Below are 24,891 nucleotides of genomic sequence, written 5' to 3'. Positions count from 1 at the left end.
TGAGCATTGGACCTGGGCCAACAGGGGTACTGGGAGCAGCCCTGCTCTCTGCTGCTCTGTGCCCAGCACTTTCTTGAGCAATAAATCCACTAATCTGGACTAAAACTCCGCTCCTTGCTCAGCCCTTGCCAGGAAGGTACCAACCCTTGTGTACTGTGCCCCAGCCTGGCAAAGCTGGGGGGGACATGGCCTCCCCTCACCCTGATTTCACCCTCCTTCACCCCAGTGCCTCCAGTGCTGGTCCCAGAGGGGGAACTAGGAGCTACGACCAGCTGGGGAAACTGAGGCACGGGGCAGCACCTTAGGAGGCGACCGCCGCTGCAAACCGTTGCACGGCAGATGGAGACGAACAACCCGTGTTTTATTGCATCCCTTGATCCTAGCCACAGCAGGGACCTGGCTGCCAAGACCCTCGATGGGCGGCTGGGAGTGGCTCAGCGGGGGCCGGGCAGCCCGGGTTGAAGCGGGGCTCGCCAGGGTCTTTCAGCCCCCTACCAAGCAGGTGGCCATGCAGAGGGTCAGGAGGGCGAGCAGGGGCTGGGGGGAGTGCTGGGTGCCACGGGAGGCCCTGCGGGCTGCTCCGCACCGGGGCTCGGCGGCGTAGGGCTCGAGGCAGGCAGCGTAGGCCATGGCGTGGGCGATGTAGTGCTGCTCCTGCACCCCGTGGAAGAGGTGGGCCATGGGTCCCTGGGCCAGCACCACCACGTCCTCCCCGCTGTGGGTCTCTGTCTCCAGGGGCACGGCTGCTTGCTGCCTGTAGTCCTTGTCCTCTGCAGGGTGGGCAGGAGAAATAGGGCTGGGGGGCAGCAGGCTCCCCTACCCATCTCAGGGATGGAGGGGGGGCAGCGCCCATCACCCCAGCGTCAGGGCGATTCCTGCCCAAGTGACACCTGAGCCACGCGGTGGTACCAGAACCCAGTGCAGCCCCAGTGGCCATGCCTGTGGGATGCTGCCCCCAGCCACCCTGCGCCCCCCACCCCACCCCCAGCAGGCTCCTACCCACGGCGGGGAGGCTGGCAGCCGGGCGGCCCCCATCACGGATGCTGTAGCCAGGCCCATTGCCGTAGAGGATGCTGGTGTAGGCTCGCTTGTCCTTGGCTTTCTTGGGGGCCAGCCCTGGCACAGGGAAAGGCACTGTCACCCCCTGTCCCAGCTGGGTACCTCTCCCCTGCTACCCACCTTGGCTGGCTCAGCCGCCAGTGGGAGCAAAAGGGGTAGGTGGGAACAGGGATGCTCGCAGCCCCTCCCTGGGACCCACCAAAGATGGAGGTGCCGCGCAGCGTGTTGCCCCCAAAGGTGAAAACGTGGGAGTGATCGGCTGTCACCACGGTCAGGGTGTCGGAGGGGGAGGTGAGCTCGCCCACCCGCGCCACCGCCCGGTCCAGCATGACGGCCTCCATCAGTGCCTGCTTGGCCCGGCCACTGTGGTGGCCATGGTCGATCCTGCCACCTGCACGGGGAACGCGGTTGTCACCCCCTCCCTGGTCTCCTGGGACACCCACCTTCTCCCATGACCTGCACCCCACCCCAGCCACACTGCCCGCCTGGGGCTACTCATCTTCCACGAAGAGGAAGAAGCCGTTGGGGTTCCTGCGCAGGATGCGAATGGCCTTTTCTGTCATCTCCACGATGGAGGGGTCCGTGGAGGCATTGCGGTTCAGCTCGTACTTCATGTCCTTGGGCTCGAAGAGGCCTGGGGGAGTGGGCCGGGGGGGGGGGTCCGCACTGGGGCTGCTTTGTGCCCCCACCAGCACCCCCGGAGCTGGGAGGAGGAGGAGGTGTTGCCAGTGGCGCAGTCAGTGATGCTCTTACCCATCAGGTGGCTCACGGAGTCATCCTTGACCGCGTCCAGACCCTTCTTGTCCCAGACGTAGCGGGCGCCCTGCCAGCAAGAACAGAGCCAGTGCCAACAGCACGTGCCCCATGCCGGGCATCACATCCTCTCTGCCCCAGCGCGGTACCTGCTTGGCACTCAGCCATTCGGCAATCAAGTCCAGGCCGTCCTTCCTGGTGCCGTTCTGAGCTGGGTCCTCTGGGTACTCGGGGTCCGGGGTCCGCCTGGGGGTCATGTACATCCGCCCGCCGCCCAGGATCACCTGCCGGGAAGCTCAGCAGACCCTCCCAGTGTTCCTGGTGTCCCCTCCCTCCCACGCCCGCTCCCCGGCTCACGTTGATGTCCGTGTTGTGCACCAGCTGATAGGCGATGTCCTTGCAGCCATCCCGCAACGCCTCCTTGGGCATGTTGGCGTCGGCGTACCAGCTCCGGCTGGCCGAGTGGGCGTAGGCTGCCCCGGGGGACGCGTGCTGCACCCGTGTGGTCGTCACGATGCCAACCGACTTGCCTGCAGCGTAGGCAAGGATTTACAGGGAGACCGTCCAACCCCGCACGGCAGGGGATGGCTGTGCCGTGCCGTGCCGTGCCAGGCTCTCTGATGGGGGTCCCTGTTGTCCCGTACCCGCCAGCCTGGCCCGGTGCAGGATGGAGTCCACCTCGTTGCCAAAGGCGGTGCGGCATTTGCCATAGACGGCCGCCCCGCTCAGCCCCAGCGTCTTGGCGTTGGCCTTCACCCCGCAGAGGTAGGCTGTGCCCGTGCCGGCGCTGTCGGGCACCTGCTGGTCGATGGTGTAGGTCTGGAAGCAAGCGGGGGCCAGTGGGGTTTCAGGCAGGGGCAGGATGGCCACCCCCCGGCGCCGCCCCACTCACCTTGGCCAGGGCCACGTGGGGAAAGGTCTCCATGGCCAAGACACTCTCCTCACCCGAGCCGCCGGCCAGCTGCCCCTTGTAGATCCGAGCTGCCGACATGGTGGGCAGCCCCATGCCTGCGGGCATAGCAGAGCTGCGGGGTGGCAAGGGGCCGGGAGCAGGGAGGGTGCTGCCCTTCCCAGGCATTGCCTGGGACTGGCCGGGGAGGAGGGGACCTGCACCAGCCCCATCCTCTCGCCAGCTGCGTCCCCCGGCTGCTGTGGAGCCGTGGAGCCGTGGGCCCTGGCTGGGACCCGGGGGACTCACCGTCACCCACGAAGAGGATGATGTTTTTGGCCTGCCGTGCTGCTGGCTGCAAGGCCAGGGCCGACTCCAGCCTCCTCCTGGCCCCTTCGTTCCAGTAGTCCAGGGTCTTCTCGGCATCTGGAGGCAAGAGCAGAGCCGGGGGCGTGTGGGGGCACTGGGCATCCTGAGGGTCCCCAGGGACATTCCCCCCCAGGACCAGAGCGGGCATCGCCACCCAAGGCGAATTTAGCTGCTCTGAGCCCCCTTCCTGGGGGCCTCGGAGGGGCCAGGAGCCCTTTGGGGATCAGCCCGGTCTTTGGCAACCCCAGCATTGCACAGAGCCCATCTGCAGAGGGGGAAACTGAGGCACAGTTTGGCAGGGAAGTTCCTTGTGCCTCTCGGCAGAGGGCATGAGGTGCCCGAGCATCAGCCCCCCGTGGCGAGCGTGCCATGTCCGGGCAACCACAGCCAGCTGCGGCTATCAAGCTGCTTGATCCAAAGCCACTGCCAGGGGGGCGAGGGGACAGCGGGGCTGGGGGGGCTGGGGACAGGGCCTGCTCTGGTGGGGGCTGAGGCAAACCCATTCAAAGGTTGGGGTCTCAAACCACCCTGAGGTGGCCGGGAGAGCTTGCCTTTGCTGGTGTTCCAGGGGAGGTGACAGGGTCCCCGGAGACCCCCAGGGAAGTGGCACCAGCCCCAGCGCCCCCCACTAAGGGCTCCCACCCCCCGTCCCACATGTCCCCTGTCACCTGAGGCTGCAGCGGCGAGCGGGGCGAGGAGGCAGAGGAGAAGGCAGGTCCCAGGGGAGAGCGGCTGCCCCATGCTGCCCACCCTGGCTCCCTCCCCAAATGCTGCCTGTGTCCAGGGCGGGGGGACAGCCCTTTATGGCCCTTCCCTGTCCCGCCGGAGGGCTGAGCCCCGCCGTGGGTGAGACGATGGGCTGATAACACTCAAGGACTATCTCCCAGCCCTGCCCAGGGCCCTCCCAGTGCCCCCAGCCCTCCCCGGGGCCATCCCTCCCCCACAGCGGCGAGGGAGGACCGCCAGCCCATCCCTGGGACCCAGGACACCTCAGGGCCCCCAGCTCCCACGGTGGTGGCTGCCTGTGGGACCCCGGGGAGCGGCGGGGAGGGCACAGGGCAAAGTGCTGTTTTTGCAGACAGGCTGAGCTGGGCTGGGCTGGATTGGCCTTGTTTCCCCTGAGACAAACCTGAGGAAGGGGACGCTGGGCTGAGGGGTAGGGGGAAGGCATCTTGCCTTTGGTGTCGGTGTCCTCAGGTCCCCTCTCCCAGGGGACATGGTCACACGCTGCCCGTCAGGCCCCGGGGCAGCCCGTGCCAGTGCACCCGCACAGCGAGGTACCTGCTGCGGGCAGGGAACAGCCCCGCGTCACCAGTGCCCAGCGAGGAGCAGGACAGCCAGGGAGGAACGGGCTGCTCCCACCCGCTCCTGCATCCGCAGGTGACGTCCACGCACGGTTGCACGAAGCCATCTGGAAGGACGCCACCAGCAGCGCAGCCCCTGGGGACCACAGGTGACCCTGATGGCTTTCGTGGCTCGCCAGCTCCTGGGGAGCATGTTGTACCCAGCCCTGACCCACCCCTGGGCCTGATCCCCTATCCTGAGCTGGGCAGCCTGGGCTTGGCCAGCTCCTGGCTCCTGCAAAGGGCAGATTGTCCATGCCAGGGCCACATTTGCCACCACCCACGAGGCAGAGAGAAGCAGGGCCCCCTCCCTGCCTGGCACAATGGCTCCACTCCTCCTCACCAGACGTCAATCCCTCCACCAGCCGCTGCTCGTGGCTGCCCGTCCCTGTGGGGGTGACGAAGCGGAGGCTGCCAGAGCAGCCCATGCCCCCGGGGACACCCTGCACAGTGTGGGTGGGGGACGCGGGCTGGAGAGCAAGCAGAGGTGGTGGGCGCAGAAGGGCCGGTTGGTCCACAAGGTGCTGGATGCTCTCTCGAGCAGCAGGGAGAAGTGAGGACGTTGGTGCTGCAGGGTCCCCGCGCGGGGTGAGGTTGGAGGCCGGGGAGTGAGGGGCTAGAGCAGGCACCCGGTGGCACCCGGTGAAGGCTCAGACTGAGGGATTAGCTGCTGGAGTGGGAGCCAGGAGCACACGTCCACCCGATCATCCCCCACGCCCTCCCGCCAAGCACATGCCGGGGCTGGGGGAGGCGGCGAGGCTGCTTGGATTTCACAATGCCCAGGAAGCGGCAGGCAGGGGAAGGCAGAGGGCTGCCCAGGAGATGAGTTCCTGCTGGGATTCCCAGCCGGGGAAATGTGGAGAAGACAAAAAACCTGCGTGAGCCATCCACGCGGCTGCTAACCTGGCTTTTATTACATGACACATAACCCTGCAAGAAACCCTCCTGCATGGCCCCATGGCCACATCCCACTACATCCCACCGCATCCCACCCGGGACGGTGGAGCCAGCCCCTCTCTGCTCCCAGCATCACACGTCCCTGCTCAGCCCTCACCACAGGCACCCAATGTGGTTGGGGACAGATATCACTGCCTTAAAAAAAAAAAAAGCATAAAGCTAAAAATATCCAAGAGTAGAAATGCTCTGCTTGGGGCAGGCTCAAGCCCTGAGCCTTGCTCCCAGCCAGAGTTAAAATCCAAACCAGAAATAAAACGGCTTCAGTTCTAAAACTCAAAATCCCAAACTCCTCGTGGGTCCCCTCCATCCCCAGTGGGTGCCGGTGCAGGGCCTGGGAGGTGAGCAAGAGTTGGCAGTGGGGAGCGCACACAGCCCAGGGCGCTCACTTCTCCGAGCTCGGTCTCTTCAGCAGGGCACTGTACTTGAGCGGGATGCCGTCCGACGTCAGCACGACCTCCACCAGTGTGAAAACGGTGATCACCTTCAGCGAGGGAGAGAAAGTCAGAGAGAAGAGGGTTTTTCAGGTGGCTTGGCATCAGACCAGGATTTGCTTAGTGCTGTGCTGGCTTTTGCTGCCTTCACTGCAGCACCCATTGGGAGCTGGGGAATGGGGCAGGATGGCTTCAGATAGCTCTGCTGGGGTCCAGGGTGCTCCTGGGGCTGGGGCCGGATGCAGCATCTTCAAGGGCAACACCACTGGGCTGCAAAGCCAGCCAGGGAACCCAAAATGACCCAAATGAGCCTCCCAAAACATCCTCACTTATTCCAGCCTGATCAGGCCCCAGTCTTGTTCTCTGCACAGTCCGGGAAGGAGCGTGGGTGATTGTGCCCTTGGCTTTGGGTCTCAACCTCCCCTAAAGCCCGCCCGTGCCTCCCTTCTCCAGCCAGAGAACGCACATCATCCCTTAAAGAAGCAACTTGGCCAAGCGCCAGCAGCGAGCTGCGGCCAGAAGGGTTTTCCACATGATGCTGAGTGTTTTCTCAGCATCCTGCAAGGAGGGAATGACCCCCCCGTGCCTGCACAGTGAGAAGAGACCCAGGAAGGAAGCATGATGGATGAGAGACACACAAGGGAATAAAGACCCCAGGAAATCAATCCCTCCTGTGCAGGAACGTGCCGCCACCTCCCTGGTCCTCTGACTCCATCTCTTCGTGCAATTGTGTGGATTAGAAGCGCAAAGCATCGACCAGGTCTATCCACAAGGCATGGTTAATGGGCTGGCTGGGACACCAGGAAGGGGCTGCCCTGGGGCCGTGGCCAGGCATTTAGGGACTTCGCTTGCCCTGCGCTGCAGCAGGGCTGGCTTGCAGGAAGAGTGGGCATGGAGCCACCGGTGTAACCTTGTCAAACCCCTCCTGGCTCATCCAGCGCCGGCTGCTCCAGATTAATTATTCAGAGCAGGAAAATCTCATTGAGACTTAAACGTATCAAAGTGGCCAGCGAGGAGCAAACAGCAGGGAAATCCTTTTGCAGATGGCTGCCCAGATAGCTGCTGGCTATCTAGCACCAACCTCCTGCCCACCCTGGCTGGCAGGAGCGCATGGGGCAGTCCCACACGTCTGGGGGAGTCCAATGGGGATCATCAGGGCTCTCCCTTAGCAATCCTGTCTCATCCCTTTGCTGAACTGCCAGGGAACAGCACGATTTCACATCAAATCCCCTGAGTCTTAGATCCACTTCATACTCAAGCCCTGAGTGAGGTCCTGGCCATTGCCTGGAGCTCGGGGAGAGACGAGGGCAACACCTCCCCTCCGTGGCAGGGCCGGCCAGTCCAGACCCCTGCACAGCTTCCCGCAAACAGCCTTCCCCAATGTTCCCTCTGCCTGGCTGGGCTGAGCCAAACCGGGAAGCAGAGGCTGAGCGCCAGGGCCAGGCAGGGAGCTGGGGGTGCTCGGTGCCGTGGGGTGTCTGGGTGACATCCCCCACGGTTCAGCACAGCTCCCAGGGATCCGGCTCATCCAGGGATGGTCCATGGAGATTTATCAACTTGGGGATCTGTCGGCTTGGAGGACAGCTCAGATCCTGCTCCCAGGGGAGGGCTCTGGTGTTTACTTAGGAGGCGTGGAGGGTTCGTGGAGGAGTTTTGTCTACCGCCGAGTGTTTGCTTAACCAAAACGGGCCCTGCTCATGCTGGGGCGTCATTTTTCATGCGGGTCCCTGCTAGGGCGTAAGTGATACCCGCTCCTGTAGGAAAGGAGGAACTGAGGCCACTTTGGGCCGCATCCAGGGGGCTTCTCTGAGCCAAGCTGAGAAAGGAAAGCTCAGCTTCAAAGGGAAGGAGGCCTGCAGAAACGCCTGCAGCAGCTGGGGAGCTCAGCTGGCTCTGACCACAACATCTCCCCTGGGAAGGAAAGGACTCCCCAGGACACGCATCATACCAGCTGGGAGGGTTAGCCCAGCCCTGTATCGGGAGTCCTTTGCATCCAGCCCTAGGTGGACAAGGATGGGTTGTGCTGGGCTTGCTTGGAAATGGGGTCCAAGCACAGAGCCCCCGCAGCGGTGCAGGGAGAAGCTGGGATTCAGCCCTCCCATCCCTGCCCAGGCAGCAGGCAGGGATCACACCAGTCAACACAGCTGTGATTTTATAGTGACGCCGGACAAAAGTTGGCAAAGAAGCACCACTTAATCAAGCCAGACAAATGCGATTGCTCCCTTTGATTGAGTTACCAAGTTAATAGATGACAGGGACACAAGAGAGATTTCTAGATGCTGTTAAACGATTTGACACTGCAACTCAGGAAGTCTGACTTAAAAAATTCCTCCTAATTGCCATCCCTGTCACAGGGATGGAAACCCAAAGGAAGGTCCATGCCACCGAGGGGGAAAGGAATGCCAGGATGGGGGAAGGGTCTAGACAGGCGCTGCCTTAGGCTTGATCTTACTTAACATCTTAATTGGTGGTCTGGAAGAAGGAAGTAAACAGCATGATAATTCAATTCCTGGAGGAAACTGAATTGGGAGGCAGGGCACACAGCAGGCAGGGCACAGTCTGAAGGCTGTGGAGGGGTCAGATGCCGGGGCAGTGATGGGATGGAGTGGGGCTGGATGGCAGAGGAGGTTGAGGCTGGGGTCGGGCTCACTGGGGAGGGGACACAAAGGGACAGCAAGACCTGACAGCCTGAAAGGCAGTCCTGCCTCCTGGAGCTGTCCCTGCAGAGATCATGGGATCCATACGTTGCACACAGCCTCCACGCCAGCCCCATGGTGTTGTGAGCCTGTCCCGCACTGGGGGGTCTTACCTGGGGCAAAGATTCCTGCTCCGGCTTCTCCGGCTCCCACATGAGCGTCAGCTCTGGCTTCCTCCCCACCTTCTGGAAGTGGAAGCCCAGCAAGGGCAGTGCCTGCAGGCAGAGAGAGTGTTGGGAACAGCCTGTGGCCCTGACAACATCCCCCCACTCAGCTCTCCCCCTCCACTTTGCCTGCAGATGGGGATGACATGGCTTTTGCCCGGCACGCTGCCTCTGCAGCTCTTTAACAACCGGGATGCAGCAGCCCATGAGCCTGAGCCTAGCACGTAAATCAGGGGCTGCTGTGATACACAAACAGCCCATATATCATGCTATATGTCCTGTTTAAAGATGTCATTGCCAGCCATATAACCAGGTTATTAAGAGAAGATGCTGTCACTAACCGCAGGTGCTGGCCTACAGTGGTGCTGTCACAGCCCCAGATATACCGTCTGATTAAATGAAATGAAAACCAGCCTCACTCCCTTTCCTCACTCCAGTGTCAGCTCCGTGTTGATCTCTATCCCCCTGAATCTGTCTTTATTTCCTTTTACCTAGACTAGATCACCCCCAGCACGTAGCAGGGAGAAGCTGGTTCTCAGAAACTGGGCTGTTCCAGACCACCCCAACCCCTCGTGCCTGCCCAGGGCTGAGGGATGGAGGGAAAACCCCATGAAAGCTCCCTCCCCTCCAGCTAGCCCAGCTCAGGCACAGCTCTGCCAGCGGCAGGGCTGGCACAGAAGGCCACCAGGACAGCCACTGCCTCCGATGATGCCAGGCTGCTGCAGCCCTCTCTGGTGAGGCAGCGTTGGCACTATCTCACACTGCTGAGGTACTTACATTGCAATAGATGCGCTTCTGGACTCCAAACTTCAGCACCAGGACATCGAAGGCCTCATTCAGGACACCCATCACCATGGCCTCTGACTCCAGAGGACCACACTCCTGCCAAGAGACAGGGCTGTCACTACACCAGCATCCCCCATCCAGCCATCCCCAAGGGCAGCCAGTGTCTCCAGGTCCTGGAGCTCTGGTGGTGGTGGTTGCTCAGTGCATCCCCTCACTGTTTGCCTTCCCCAAGGCCAGCTGGGCAGCCGCACAGCCCTGTGCCTGAGGCAGAGGCTGAGCCTTCATGGGGAAATCCAGAAATGCCTTGAGGGAAGATAGTCTTGGGTCTTACCCTGACGAAGATGGCGAAGAAGAGGTCAGCACTGAGCTCCTGCACCCTCTTGGAAGCCATCTTCCGGTCGTTGCAGTGATCTGCCTGTCTCTGGATGGCCTCCTTCTCCATCTTGATGGGGGAGCTGGCACCTGGGAAGGGGACAAGTGACAATGACGTGCCCATGCTCCCTCCTGCTCCAGAGCCATGCCATGGCACCCTGGACCCAGATGCCCAGCTCACCTCCACACCCCTGTTATTTGAGGGCACCCACATGTCAGGGAGCTGCCCCGTGGGATGCAGACTCCAAGCACCCAGCACCCATGGCAGGCAAGGCAGGAACCTGGGAGTCCTGCCTGTGCTGGGCACAGCCATCCCCTCCCCTCACAGCACCCAGAGCTGCTCCACAAGCGGCCGGGTGGCACCCACCGAGCGAGGCGGAGAGGAGACGGTGCACGATGACATCCGCGTAGCGGCGGATGGGCGAGGTGAAGTGCGTGTAGAGGGGCACGTTCAGGGCGTAGTGTCGAAAGAGGGTCTCGTCCTCCAGGACGCCAGTGCAGAAGTAGAGAGCCATCTGAAAAGGGTGAGAAGTGGGGGGAAGGGTGTGAGCAAGGATGGCGGCAGGACCCTGCACGAGGCTGGAGGGGTCTGTGTCTGTGAGACAGAGCTCCAGCAGCTGATGGTCCTTCACCTGCTGCTCAGTTCGGGCTGTGCAGGGACAAGGCGGGTGCTGCAGGAACTGAGCACAGAGCAAAGCGGGCAAAGCTGCTGCAGGGAGCTGCTGGCTGCCAGCTGACCCCAAGGATTGCATCAACCTTCATGTCACACATGGGTTTAAGCAGTCTCCTGCTTCTGCTCAGGCCCTGGGGCTCATTCACCATCCCCCTGTCTTTCAGAGGAGAGCCCAGCCTGTCCCATGCCCCCTGCAGATGCTTTCCCAACAAGGGGTCTTGCAGAGCAGCTCCCATGCCAGGCTCTTTGGTTCTGGGTCCGGCTGCAGGCTCCGCACACCCATTGCGCCTGGCTGGAGAGCACTGGGGGCTGGGATGAGTGGCTCCTCTGTTCACTGAGGAGGAGGAGACAGCCCCGCTGTGATCCCCGCTGCTCCATCCCACTACGACAGCTGGGAAGCCGAGTGGCTGAACTGCCCACATAAACCAACACTGGGGCAGCGGCACCGTGCTGCCCAGCAGCGTCTTCAGCGGGAACCTCTCCTGGCTGTGCCGCCCCTGTTATCCCACATGTTACAGCTTTTATTTTTACATCTGTGAAACACCAGCCCCCGGGGCTGGGAAAACAACGGGGGCTGAGCCCAAGCGGGGAGGGGAGGCTGTGCGGGTCAGGGGGGTTGCGGCAGGGTCACAGCGCAGTGGCGATTGAATGAACCCGTTTAAAAATAAGACCAAGTGATTTAAAAAAAACAGGAGTAGCCAGCTCTGATTACGGGGCCGTCCTGGGATCCATGGTTTGGGCAGCTGTATCCTCCACTCTCCAGCCCAGCGGCACAGCCAGCTCCTGCTGAGCAGCAACACACTGATCCGGGCAAGTAAATAGAGCAGGTTAAAAAAAGCAGCATTGGTCCCGGCCTTATTATGAGACCCAAGAGCTGGGATAGGAGCTGTGGCGGCTGCCAATTTCCACAACCCAGAATTAAATTGTTTCTGATGGACTCCACAAAGTATGGTCTCCACTCAATTAGCTCGGCTCCCCCCAAACACGGCTCTGCACAGTCGGGCAGGGAGACACGGCGAGCACTGGAGGCTGCTGCAGGAACAGATGAGTGCCCTTGTGCAGACAGACAGCATGAAATTACAGGGAGTTTATAGGCACTTATGCCTGGCTCCTGGGCAGAAGGGAGGAAGGTCCCGGCAATGCCAGGTAGGTAGGGAGCAGAGCACAGGTCAAAATTCCCCCTACGAGAAAGCCACTGGGAAGGGCTCATCCCTTCCCTAGGCCCAGCAGTGCAGGGCAACCCCTGCCTTGTTTCAAGTTAGAAAAGATGCTGAAGGTCCTGTGCTGCTTGCTGTTGTCTGGGGCACTTCTTCCTGATGGATGTGCTGGCCAAACCCAGCTGCTGCTGGGTTCAGTACCATTTTTGACACCCTTTTGGCAGCACACGACCCTCACTGAGGCTGAGTATCATAGCAAAAATACTCCCCTGGGCTGTGGTAAGGTTACACGCTGCAGGGAGCCCAGTCTGATATGTATCTGATACCCGTCCTTGCCACCACGACAGAGATACCCAGTGACATCAGCCTGGCATAAAGCAGATGTTTTCTCATTAACAGATTTGACTCACAAGTGGTCTCAAATCCCCAGCGTTTGCCGCAATCCCCGGAGAACTGTGAGGAGCCTGGAAATAAATCAGCCCGAGCCAACCAGGGGCGGCTTTGCTCTCATGGACAGATTGAATCCCCGAGTGACTGAGCCCCTGAAAAATGGTATGTCGCTGCTCCTTCATCTGTTACAAGGCTCCTGGCATGGCAATCCAGGCACTCCCGCAGACACACGCATTACCAGTTGCTTCCCATCTCCCTCCTCCTCCAAGAGGCTGATGTTTTGACCACCAGCATGCAGCTGGGTGAAGATGGAAGACACAGGCTTGGTGTGACCATGGGTTAAACCTGTGGGTAGCTTGTTTTGGCCAATTTAACTGCAGCCTTGTCCCTGAAACACCAGCTTTATCACTGGCAGCTGAGATGTGTGCAGAGATACGGGTGACTCCTCAGTGCTCTGACCAGACGGTCTCGCCACGCCATCTGTCAGAGCGATGGCCCAGCCCTTGACACCAGCACAGGCCCCTGCGTGGCTGTGCTCCACAGCTGCCAACGCTCAGATCTGTCCTCTCCCCCATGAGGGACCGCGACATCCGGGGACACAGGCAGGATGGGGCTGAATCTTCCATCTGCTCTAATACTGGTGGCAGACAGCAAAAAATCCTCCTCCCAGGGAAAGCTCCTTCTGCTTAGTAGCTGTCTGCCCTTTCCAAGGGGCACTGACACGGCTTTGTGCTACCCATCCTCTGCATTTAGCAGCAGGAACAACGGTGGGAATCTGAACTGCTCAGGATTTTGGGGAGCTGTGAGTCCACCCCACAGCAAGTGTGGTCAGGGACCAGAGACCACAGAGAGCAACAATGATGTCTCTCGCCCCTGCAGTGCCGTGGTCCTTCCTTATGGACTGGAGGTCATATGGATCCACCATCACGAGCACATCCTGGGTCATACTGGAAAGCAGCCCTAAAGACAAGAGGGGAGCGTCTGCTCACCTGGCCAATGGCTTTGGGCAAGTCTGAAAATCCATTTACAAGCTAAACAACAGTTCAGCAAATGGCCAACTGCATAAGCTCACCCCAGGATCAAGACAGATTCCTGCTTCTTCTGGCTCATGCATCACTTCCAATAATGAGAGCACCCCATCACGCGCGGCAATACCATTCTGATGGGGAACACTGGCAGATGGGAATGCCAGCAGATGGGAACGCTGCTTGCCATCCAGACACGGGCTGCCCTGCAGGGCCAATGGGCTCAGCTGTAAACTGGGTTTTGCCTATTATGGGAGTGTGCCAGACAGCAGGTTTGCCAGGCCCGAGTGGACTGCACAGCACACCTGAACACACGGGCACCTTGGTCTTCTGACGAAATGAGTCTAGTTCCTGCCAAAATCATGTCTTGTGGAATATCTCCTTCAAAAGTTCCTCTTTCTTCTTCCCCAAACTCCCTGTCTGGTATCTACTCTGCAGAAGACTTCATCCCCAAAACCTTGATACCTCTTTTGCGTATGGATCTAACGTGTATTCACAGGGCTAAATCTTAACAAGAGCCACTGGGAGGTACCTCAAACTACACCCACCACTTCTCAGACCACAGCCTCAGGAGACCACAGAGGCAAAATTTCAGCAAGTCAGTGGGTCCCAAAAAGCTCATCTCCTCCTTGGTGCCAGGGCAGAACCAAATTGCCTTCTCCTTGCTCATCTCTCCTGGCCCACAGCCAGGCTTGCTCCAAGCACTGCTGCTGGCAAAGCCCAGGCTTGCACCACAGTCAGCAGGACCAGAGAGGGACCCCTGTCACCAGGGAATGCATGTCACCAGGGCATTCACCTGTTAGCACCTTCCACCAGAAAAGGAAGATGTGACAGAAGGGACCAGGACAAGTCAAAGCAGGACAGGGGATCTGGGACAACGCAGCCAGCTCCAGAGGACACTCCCTGCACTTTACAAAGCAGCACTCCTGAGCTGGACACATACACGAGGGGGTGATTTACTGAAGAACTTCAGTCCCCAATCCCACTTGCAAGCAAGCATTAAGTCACTAAAGTACAGCAGGACTTCAGGCAACTGCTAATGAGCAACTGGAGCAAATAAACGAATTAGAAGAGTGGCAGTCAAATAAGTGGTGTTGGGAAGATGATTCATTCCTGCAGCGATAAGCAGGCCACAGCAGAGAGACCATTTCAGGAATGTGCCCCTTCTCCCTGTGGGGTAGGACTACCCTCAGAAGAGGCTGTGCTATGCCCAGCTGCAAACGTAGAAAGGCAGATGCTTCATAGAAACTTTTTCTGATGGTGATAAGCAGCCAAGTAAGTGTCCTGAGCCGCAGACGCTCCAAACACGACAATCAGTGTGAGCAGCACAAGTCTCCATCGTGGAGACCTTCACAGAAGGCATCTTTGGTCTCGAGGGAGACCAAAGGGTTTCCAGAGCTTTCCTGCTTCTAAGAGCATGTGTCCGGGTATCGTATTGTGCTTTAAGGCCAGTCCCGCAGCCCTACATCATCCTTACCCTTGATTCCTTCTTTGGACCAGTTGGGATACCATGATGTGAAGAAATGGCACAAACATGAACCATGGAGCCCGCCACCAGCTCTTCACAGAGCAGGCTGGGTCCTTGTGAGTCTGTTAACATCCTGCATGCAACGTCAAGGGTTCATCATCCCAACCAGTAATAACAGGGACACTATGGGGGGGCAATGAAAGGCTCAGCCTGACCATGCCATCCAGTGAAGCTCTGTTGCCCAGGGGATACCCCCACTGCCAGCTGCATGGGGCTGGAGGCACTGCGGGAAGCTGCCGGCAGCCCCACAGCACCATGTTCAGTGTCCATTCACTCTCCCTGTGTGTAACAACCAGCTACGGTAATGCAGAAGGGGCGAGGGTTGAAGATGGAGCCACAGCAGACAGTTACAGCCAGATGTGTCTGACAGCACAGTGCTGTTCTCACCTGCATGGGCCTGGAGAACATGTTCGTCAGCACTTCTTTCCTGGCTTCAGAGTATTTGTCAGCACCAAATGTTTCATTTAAGCTTTTCTGGAGGAGAAAAGAGAAAGAGCATTCAGTGTTGGCAAGCTGTGGTGGTAGGGGGACCCAGGCAGCCCTTATTGGGGCAAACAGCAGCTCATCAGAGCCAAATTCCTCCTTTCCCTGCAAATCTCTTGTAAACCAAAAAATGCACGTGAAATTGGGTTTTGCTCTGGTCCCAGCAGCCCCAACAAGACTGCACACACAGTCCTTCTGCGTGTTGATCCACCTCCCAGGGTCAACAGCAGGAAGCACCTGGGCCACGGGGACCACTGGCTCCATCCCCAGACCTGCAGCACGCAAGAGCAACCGCAGCCCGTCTCCTGACTCGTGCCTGGCTCCCATCCAGCTACTGAGAGCTTCAGTGCATGGACCAATGGGACTCTGGGGAGACGTGGATACAGGAGGTCACTGCCTGGGGTTAGTGGCGAGGAAGGGCTGGAGGGTTCAAAGTGCGGAAGAGGAGCTGAGTGCGCAGCCCCGTGTCTGCTGACATAGCCTCAGTGCAGCCAGCAAGGGGGGAAAGCAGTCCCAGCTGACGGAGGGGTGTGCGGGAGGCCAGTGGGGATGGGATTAACAGAGGATTATCCACAGTCCAGTTGCAGTGAGTAAAGAAAATCCTGGAACCTGTGCTGTGCTGTTCAGCTGGAGTTCAGCCCCAGGACATGCTCACTGGAGGATCGGTTGGATACCTCCCGCACTGGCTGTGTCTGACCTTTCCCAGTACCGCTATCCAGTCCTTCCCAGTTCCTGCTCCCCACCCTGCCGTCCCTGAGACCTTCAGCAGCCCAGACAGAAAGACCCCCTTGCAGAGTTACTGCTTCTGTGGTACAGAGCAAATGCCCTGCCCAGGACCTGTCGAGAAGGCAGAGAAAAGAAACATGGGTGTTCCAGCGAGTGCCTCTGCACTGAAACATCCTTCCCATTGCCGAGAGGGCAGCGCTGGGGTAACTTGCAAAGTCCTCCTCGCCCTGCTCTAAGCTCTGTGCACAACACGGCTGACAGGGACAGGCTGGGCCACCCTTGCCCAGCACTGGTGGGGTCAAGAGCAAGTGAGGAAGGTGTTTTGTTTTGGCATGGGATAGTTGTCAGCTCTGCTTGGGTAGAGGGGAACAGGGAATAAACCACGTGTTGCTGTAAACATGCCATCACACAGCTGCCCACCCTTCACCCCCATGGCCCTGCTCCTCGCCAGGCCAGGCCACTCACGTGCAGGGTCCCTGCGCTGCTGAAGTCAATGTCAAGGCCAACTTGGTTGCAAAATTCCATGAGGTCTTTCAGCAGCTTAGTTTGGGGTGGGGGGTGGCGGCGAAGCAGGGCCTGCTCCGGGAAGGAGCGGTAGATCTGATGGGCCACGGCCATGTTCGCGAGCAGCATGAACTCTTCCACCAGCCTGCAGTGCAAGAAAAACAACCCCGGGCCCCAGTTAGAGAGGGGAGTCCCCTGAGACGCCAAGCCAGTCCATAGTGACGGGAACTAATACGACACAGGGGGACGGGGGAGCAGCTTATAGTTGCTGTTATAAGCAAAGATTAGATGTGAGACTGAAGCAAATCCCCCTCCAAATTCTCACTTTCTAGCTGAGGTTTCCCTGCGGACTCAGAGCAAGCTGTCCTGCTGGCGCAGACAAGCAGAAGTCAGTGATAAGTTGACAGCTTAAATTAGGATAAAATAATCTCCCTTTAGGTCATTTTATCTCCTGAAATGCTCGACAAGCAAAACAAACGCTGTGCGAGAGATAGCATGGAAAACAAACACACATCGCTGTCTTCCCGGGCCAGAGAAAACAGCATCTTGCTCGCTCCCCCATCCCGGGCTCAACATGTGTGGTCAAGCCCAGCCACCGAGCCCAGCCTTCACGCTGGGCTTCCACCCACAGCAAGATGCAGCGTGGCCCCTGGGCAGTGCAAACCACCAGCGCAGCTTGCTGCGGGGCTGCCCCCGGCATCCAGGCAATGCAAGGACTCTGGGGGCTCCTCCATGTGACCTGCAGACTGCTGGGGGTACCCCAGGCTGGGGTGAGCCCCCCCACTTCTGCTTCTGAATGTACACGCATTGAACGGAAATCTCCGGGGCTACACACTGCAAAGAAAAGCAATCCCAGTGCTAGAGATCGTCTTTGGAGCATTTATGAATTGTGCTACCAGCTGTAGGGCTCTGCCACAGGAGATTTGTTTAACTGGGCTTAGATAAGCAGAGAGATGTGCTTAACTGGGCTTCCTGCTCTTTTCTGCATGTATCCCCAGGGCTCCTAACTGGTGCTAATTGCCAAAAAAGATAATAGATTTACAGAAGTAACCTCATCCTCTGAGATGTCCACCCTCAGCAAAGCCCGAGCGAGCTGTCACTGACTACGCCAGCTCAGCCGCATCGCTCCTGAAGGCAAAGCAGTGATCTTGCAGGGCTAGCTGGGGAACCCAGTCTGGAGCTGGTGGTCTGCAGCTCCTGGCCCTGGCCATCGCTGGGAGGATTGGCCAGGAGAGATGTGCATGGTGCTGTGCTCCTGGGGTACTTGCTACAGCAGCGATACATTCCCAGCCTGGGAGTACTTGCCACGAACTCAAAAGAGAAAGGAAATAAAGACAAGCCCAGAGGAGGAATAAGCACCTGACCAGTGATAATCAGTGGTGGAAACGTTCATCTTTAATGGCAAGGAGTTCCCTTAATAAGAGCCTCGTGGTTTCTCCCAGAGTGTGTTGTGCCAGAGGCCAATACTTCAGAACCCGCAGGGAGGGCAGGAGGGACACCCTCTCGCATGGGCAGGGTGGGAAGGGGTGGGGAGCAGCACAGCCTAAGTGTGAATGGGCCACCCATCCTGTCCCCTAAACACCTGCTGATGGGCAGATGCTACCAGAAGGCCAAGGGCTGGGTCAGGGGGTGGGCAATGCGCCCGCAGCCCGGCGTGGGAGCAGGGTCCAGGGTCCGTACACGCTTGTGATGGGTGACTTCCAAGAGGGTTGAGCCAAGCTCTTGCTGCTCCTGTGCAGCTAAGCCAGCAGATGGCAACATCGGTCCCTCTATGGCCACCTGCACTGGGGGGCTGCGGGACAGCATGGGCCAGGGGTGCTGGGCACCCTGGCTGCGCAGCACCCAGGCGTGGGAGGCAGGGCAGGGAGTGGCACCCAGAGGGTTATGGCATGGCCATCCCCATCTCCTGGGTGTGGGTGGACCCACCAGCTCTCACCCAGCTGACGCACTTGCAGATGGCACGTGGGGAACGGTGGCCTGAGGACACGTGCGAGACTGTGCCGGCCCACACTCATACCTGGGAAACCCTTTCTGCCCAAGCCAGCTCACAGCGAGGCACAGCAAAGAGCGCGGGCTGCGAAAGGCAGCACCTCACCTTCCCGCGGGCTTTGGTGCAAAGAAAAAGGGAGACATTTCCAGCACTGGCGCCAGCTACACAGATGCACAAGTGGGCAAAGGCTGGCCATGGAGTTCCTGTGCCTCCCTTGAAACGTGGCCTATACGGAGTGTGGTGCAAACCCATTTTTAAAGACAAATCAATAAACACCCGGAACAGCATCTCTTCTCTGTCACAGGCACAACGTGCTTATCTCACGTCCTAGAGACAAACACTGTAAGCGAGTGCTCAAGCAGCCCCTGCCATTCTTGCTCCCGTTGCGCACTAGAGCGTGAAGCCTTTACCTCTTACCTCCACTGACACTTTGGGCTGGATGCAATTTCCACCTGATTATTAAGTTCTGTATTTTGTTTTACCATTTTGGGGCTTGGGGCTTTTACATTTTCCTGAAGATATCCTTGTTCTGATGTTGCAGGTAGCACTGACTTGAAGCTAACACCTGAGCGCCCTCCTGCCAGGGATGCTTTTACCCCCAAAGGAAAACTAACAGCACGTACTTCCCGCTTTGCTCTGCAAAACCCCATCCTCTCTCCCTTCAACATGTCCACACCTGGAGCACCAGCCCCCAGACAGCATCCAAGACAGCCTCCATCAAGAGGAGGTACCCAGCACATGGTTGGATTGACCGCGTGGGCAGGAAAATCTTATCAGGAAGCACCCAGGAACTTTGCACGCATGACAGGGTGCACAGGACGCAACCACAGATATTCAGAGTTGAAAAGCTACTCATCTTGCTCAATCACCCAAAGGCAGGGGTTGACTCTGCGAGACACGGCTGCGGTTTGTGCGTCCGAGGAGCAGATAATGCAGGTGAGGTTGGACACTGCCCTGTATCCAGGGGGAAGAGAAGCCCCAGGACCCAATGGACTGGCTTGTGTCAGCTCAGGTTAACAAACCATGGTGGCCCAGGAAGGCTCACTGCCCTGTGGGTTGATGCCAAAACACCCTGCAGTGATGGAGAGTCCTTTCCAGGTCTGGATCACGTAGGGGTCACAGAGCTGCTCCCGCACACACACCCTGTTGCAGCAGCTCTGCAAGCATGAAAGAGATGAACAGCGTGGGGCTGCTCTGTGCTAACTCCTAGACAGGTTTGTTTCAAACATCGAGATTTAGTCCCCAGAGAGGGAAAAGCAGCTTCCAGAAGGGACAGGTCACAGCTGGGTTAATCTGGAGCATGTGAGAGCCTGCCAGGGTCAGAGGGAAAGGGCTGAGGACAGTGAAGGAGCTGGCATCTGCGCTCAGAGTTAAGCCAGGTCACCTCTTCTGCAGGGGAACGGGGTCTGCGGCTCAGGACACGAGGAGGGAGCCAAGATCTGCAACGAACAGCTTAACATGGCGGTCTCACTGCACCTAAAAGGAAAACCTTATTTCCATATGGGGCTCACGCTGAGACTCTACACGGGACACTGGAGACTCAAGAGGATGAGCCAGGGCTGGGACAGCCCACAAAGCCGGCGTGGCTTCAGGTGCTGAGGAGCAGCAGGGCACAGAGAAGCTGCTGCCTTCCTGCCCTCCCCACATGGCCTTTTAGCTGCACTTTTAGCTAGTGTCCTCACCAGGGCTTCGACTCGGCACGCACTACGCCGCGGCTCGGAAAAAAAGCAATGGATGCTGAGGCAGGCGGGAGCAGAGGCTGGCTGGCAGCAGCTGGGGGCCAGACCAGTGCCTGGCACTGGCGCTCCTGGGAGCCGCACTGAAGCCCTGCTAACTCGCCAGCAGGTCAAACGACAAGAGGGTTTTTTTCTTTTTTTTTCTTAAAACAGCCTAGCTCGGAGCTTGGCTTGGTGTGCCTGGCAGACGGGAGTGCAAAGAAAAATATTTCATGGCTAAAAAAATGGAGACAGAAAGACTGGTCCATCTGAACGCGCACTGAATGAATCCCATGTGAAATGCATTCTAACGCCATCGCTACAGTTTCCTCTGGATTAGCTGAGCTATCCTTGGCTCCTGACTCCATAAAATCCCATAAACAATCTGATCTGAACTTTTGCCCTTTCTGTGCTGATGCGAGGTTTCCTCCACCGTCCTGCGGAGAGGGCTGGGGGTTAGCAGGTGGCTGTCCCTCCCGTAGGTGCCTCCAGATCCTGGCTGTCCTGCTCACCGGGGCAGCAGGAGGGAGCGTTTCCAAACCTGTTCAATGCATCATTTAACGTGTGCACATGTGAGAGGGAGGAGAGGGAGGGGCGGGACGGCTTGTGAGCTCTGTAACATGCATAAGCGTCTTCTGCCGGCTCTTTCAATACCCAGATTTTGCTTATGAGTTATGGGTTCGGTGGAGGACTTAGTGGGTGAAACTCTATAGCCTGCCTTATGCAAGAGGTCAGCCGGAGTGTACTGTTTTCAAAAGCACTCGCCTCTGTGTTTCAAACATGATTGAGGCATGCCAGCTCCTAAATCCCACCGACTGTCGGGGAGCTTTCAGGCTCCTGAGATGCTCTTAAACACAGGACTTGGTGCTTTTCAAAGTACCTTAAATGATGGTCATGGCTCCTGCAGGCAAATAGCCACCTATGAAACCATCCAGCTGATGAGGACTGATGACACCTCGATGGCAGCCCCAAACCCAAGCTACTGCGGTGTAAATCCTCTCACACAGCGTCTACCAGAGCCAAACATCCGTGGGATGCAAGAAGAGGAACTGCACATTCAGACCCTGGAATTGCTTTAGTAGCAGCATTACTATTTGCTCTGTAAAAGGTTAGCTAGACCCTTTCCAATCTCTTGATAGTAACCTTGAAAAACTACTCAGCAAGTTGGTTGGTTGACGGCAAATAAAATATTGGCTTCTCATGCCAAATCTCTGCAGAGTGAAGCTGGGCAAGTAAAATGGCTGTTTGGCTGCTTGTCTCCATGGCAATGCGGCCAGGCTATACAGCAGCCATAGAAGTGCCCACTCTCCCTGATTAACTTGACAAATGACATTAGCTAAGCAAGGTTCACTGCAAGGGAGAGACAAGGAGTACTTTGTTTTCAATCCAGTAAGTGCAGGAACGAGGCAGGCAGCTTGGTTAAAACAAAGCAGCATTAAAACATCTGCTGTTCTACCAGTGTAACAGACCCATAGGCTTCAGAGCAAACGGCAGCGAGGTAGGGCTGAACGGATGAGCACAGCTCTTCCCCCATGCCGCCTTCTTCACCCCCATCCCCTCCTGCAAGATGTAACCACTGGGTGTATCCAGGCATTGGAAGTGTTCTCATAGCTGAGGTGTAGACTCAGAGATAAACCCAAACCACCATGTAGCTCTCCCATGGCAGAGGGTTTTTTGCTTTTGACAGACTGGAGAAGTTGGTCTTTTCTTCATGTGTAGCTCATTGTGGAAACCTGCTCCCAAAGGGACAGAGCTGAACCATCCTGAGCTGCAGTCTGAGCCCTCTTCCAATGGTGGTCCATCCGGACGGGTGAGCTGCCACCAGGCAAATCCCAGCATCTTTCCAGCATCTCAGACTTGAGCCAAATGTGACCAAATAATTTCTGCAAAGGTTACCAAACTTCTTTCCGCTATCCCATTACAAAATCCCATCTGCTCCTCTCAATCTTGTCTCCCCATCACGGCACTTGCTCCCTCCTGCACAGGGAACAAGGCTTTTGCTGTTCAAACTCCTTTCCCTCTCCAGGTGGGTTTACTATCCCGGCTCAGCATGGGTTTGTGCTTCAACCAGCAGTCAAGGCCTCTGGCTTCTCAACCTATAGCTACGTGTCTGCCTCAGGTGTCCAGCTCCATGCTGGATCCCAATAGGAATAGGACAGGTGACCGTTGAAGGCATCAGAATTGGTTTGTGTTTGAACCAAACAGTGCCATGGGAGGCTAGTACTGCAAAAAGGAAGCCCTGATCTGTTTGTGTGTGTCTGAGAGGGCTCTAAAGGCACTGATGGATATACGACCCCTTGCTAAGGGCAGTACATCGCTGACAGCCCTCGCTCTCTGCTGGCTTGAAGGGGATTATCGCTGCAGTGCAATCTCATAACAAACAAGAGATCTACAGCCACCTCCTGGGAATGGGACTCTAAATCCTGCTGCATTCACCAAGAGAAAGTCACCTTCCACAAAAGGCTGCAAACAGTCCTGTGCACATCAAACAGCAGCAGCAGTATCAGCTGAAGGAAAACGGTAAAGAAACAGCACCACAGTTTAACCAACAAACTCTCTCCAAAGCCTTAAGTCCAAAGATGCTGGATGTGGTACGACTTTTTCTTCTTTTCTTTAAATCATGTACGTTTATTTTTGATTACAGCTCTTCCATGAAGCAAAGGAACTTGAGAGGTTTCTATAAAAGCTCTTCTAAAAGCAACATGAGCTAATCCCGCATCTCCTGAGAGCACAGCCAGTGACAGAATCATGCTCTTTGGCGAGTAGCTGGACCGGCACTTGCGATGGCTCTTTTCCATGCAAAATGCTGCAAGAACGGTGTACTGTCTTCCTGGTGACGCTCTGCCTATCCAACGAACAGGAGCATCTTCAGCCACGCACTCCTGAACAGCACTGCTGCTTGAAGAGTTATGAAAATCAAATCCCGTTATCCAAAAAATTGGATCGCGGTGTTATATATGAGCCTTGCAATGTTGGTGTGGAGCTCCCTTTGCCAACAACAGTTGCCAAAAGCCCAAAAGCCCTACTTTTTTTTGAAATAAAAAGTAGTAAAAGGCAAGAACGCTGGCGGTTCCTGGCTTGATGAAAGTCATTTGTGCTCCTTTCGCAGCTAGCAGTACCCTTGAACAAAGCAGAGCTAAATAATGGAATTACTCCACTTTCTGAGATTGCTCAATTAGCTCTTGGATAAAACTGTTAACATTGAAACTTGATGAGAATAGCAGCTCTGAGGCAGTTTTAGATTCATTTCTTACTAAGCTAGAATGGCTTTTCCCTCTAATGAACTCCCTTTTCGGGGTATAATGAATGCCCTTTTTATTAGCTATGGTGCCTTCCCAGTAATAGATGCCTACAACACAAATGCAGGGGAGGGTTTTCTGAATACAAATGTCACTTACTGGCCACTCTCACACCTTGAGGCTGGGAATGCCATGAGACCACTCTCTTTGCTTTATCCAAATTAACTGCGGTACGGTGGAAAACTGTTTTAAGCTCTCAATACCAAAGCTGGGCTACTGAAGGCATTCAGCATGATTAGGAATTAATTGCTTAAAGCCTGATGTACTGGGTTTGCACACAGGGATTTAGGCCGCTAGAAAAACCTCAACCATTTGCCTAAGTTCCTTTGAAAATATCGACACCACCTTGCAGCCCCGTTACATAAAAGAGCTGACTTAATCAGGCAGCACGACGTCAGGCCAGACGTCAGGGTGCCAAAGACAGCACAAGTCAGTCGTGGGGCCTCCGGCACCTATTGGCGCTCGGCTGCATGGATGGCAAATGCTCCCCACCTGGCCTGGAGCTCCTCAACCTCATCTGTGAGTTGTATGGAAGGGATAAAGGCAACGCCTGTCCGTCCCACCACCCTCCATCCTGTCTTGATCCAAGTGGCAAAGAAAAAGTCATCGAACTGAAGAGCGAGTGTTGCAGAGGACGCAGTCTCTGCGGGCTGCGCCTCTTCATTAAATGTTAATATGACTGCAGTCTGCTTCTTTTCATGCAAATTGGTGACAACCTTCAGACTCCTGGCATGAAGCTGAAGTGCCCCTCTGTGCCAAAACAGCGTCTTCAGCTGCCGCGGGCCAGGGATGAAAGCTTAGACCTGCACCCACGTGCTGGGCCACACAGGACACGCAGGCGCAACTTCAGCAGGCTCCCTCGGTCCCAGCTCCCGTGTTCTCCACAATTTTCTCAGAATGATCACATTTTCGAGCCCGGAGCAGAGGACTTCACCCTCAGCATCACAGACAGAGGAAGATCTCCCTCCAGGAATGGCCTTCCTGGGTCAAGAAACCCCTTTTTCCACGAGCCCTAAAGAAGCCTGCAGAGTGCCGTTTGCCCAGCGTGGGCACACAGCCCCACATCTACCCCCTCCTAGAAATGCCTCCACTGCTGCCGCTGCTGTACAGACCTCCCCACTCATGCTGGATGTCAGCAACCAAGTGACAACGCTGTTCAAATGTCCTCCTTTAAAACACAACCCCTTCAGCCTGCCGAAGCATTTCTCCGTGGGGAAGACAATGTCAGCACTGAAAGGGTTTGCAATCCCTGCGTTTAGCTCCAGGAGCTGAGCGGCTGGGAATCCCAGCCCAGCTCCCCATGGATCCGTATCAGATCTGGTTTGTCTTTCCAGGGAGCCACCAGCTTACTGAGATCTCGTCTCTCAGAGGGAGCTATGATGGCCAGGGCCCTGCTCCCTCTCCGCAGAGCCACAGGGGAGGGATAAGCAGTGACCATTAATGCACATAACTCAATGCTGTGTGCTTGGCTAACGGGTCTCACGGGGGCAATCACCACCTGGGCTGGCAAGCCTTACTTTCGGGAATGCATTAGGATGCTCCCGAGCAGGGGTGCTGCCCAGGGCTACAGCAGGGACCCAAA

The 24,891-nt window shown here is 57.2% G+C and overlaps 2 protein-coding genes across 4 annotated transcripts in view; both read right to left on the bottom strand.

Annotated features, from left to right (window-relative positions):
- Positions 1-364: 364 nt before the first annotated feature.
- Positions 365-4,841, bottom strand: LOC140654787 (intestinal-type alkaline phosphatase-like). The gene is made up of 11 exons (XM_072868497.1): positions 4,757-4,841; positions 3,011-3,127; positions 2,705-2,820; positions 2,457-2,631; positions 2,170-2,342; positions 1,962-2,096; positions 1,813-1,882; positions 1,561-1,693; positions 1,259-1,452; positions 1,000-1,116; positions 365-770 (listed from the first exon to the last, which is right to left on the bottom strand). Exons 1-11 carry the CDS (start codon positions 4,839-4,841, stop codon positions 484-486), a joined length of 1,602 nt encoding a protein of 533 aa, XP_072724598.1. The 3' UTR covers positions 365-483.
- A 470-nt stretch (positions 4,842-5,311) lies between these two features.
- The window catches only part of DIS3L2 (DIS3 like 3'-5' exoribonuclease 2), a 195,849-nt gene continuing 176,269 nt past the window's right edge, over positions 5,312-24,891 (bottom strand). For all 3 annotated transcript variants that reach the window (XM_072868187.1, XM_072868189.1, XM_072868188.1), the window contains 7 exons: positions 16,267-16,450; positions 14,980-15,066; positions 10,187-10,334; positions 9,779-9,909; positions 9,439-9,543; positions 8,611-8,712; positions 5,312-5,851 (listed from right to left, as the gene is read on the bottom strand). In XM_072868187.1, the coding sequence (XP_072724288.1) occupies positions 5,753-5,851; positions 8,611-8,712; positions 9,439-9,543; positions 9,779-9,909; positions 10,187-10,334; positions 14,980-15,066; positions 16,267-16,450 (856 nt within the window). In that variant the 3' untranslated portion in view covers positions 5,312-5,752. The remainder of the gene's footprint in view (positions 5,852-8,610; positions 8,713-9,438; positions 9,544-9,778; positions 9,910-10,186; positions 10,335-14,979; positions 15,067-16,266; positions 16,451-24,891) is intronic.

Source organism: Ciconia boyciana, chromosome 7, assembly GCF_034638445.1.
Source record: "Ciconia boyciana chromosome 7, ASM3463844v1, whole genome shotgun sequence".
In the NCBI taxonomy this organism is placed as follows: domain Eukaryota; kingdom Metazoa; phylum Chordata; class Aves; order Ciconiiformes; family Ciconiidae; genus Ciconia; species Ciconia boyciana.
This window is presented reverse-complemented; position numbering and strand designations above follow the sequence as displayed.

Excerpts from the sequence above, each read along its gene's own strand:
- LOC140654787 (XM_072868497.1), bottom strand. The coding sequence starts at position 4,841 with ATGGGCTGCTCTGGCAGCCTCCGCTTCGTCACCCCCACAGGGACGGGC. Across the intron at positions 2,632-2,704 it reads CCCACGTGGCCCTGGCCAAG|ACCTACACCATCGACCAGCA; the intron begins GTGAGTGGGGCG and ends GCTTGCTTCCAG. Across the intron at positions 2,343-2,456 it reads GCACCGGGCCAGGCTGGCGG|GCAAGTCGGTTGGCATCGTG; the intron begins GTACGGGACAAC and ends CCTACGCTGCAG.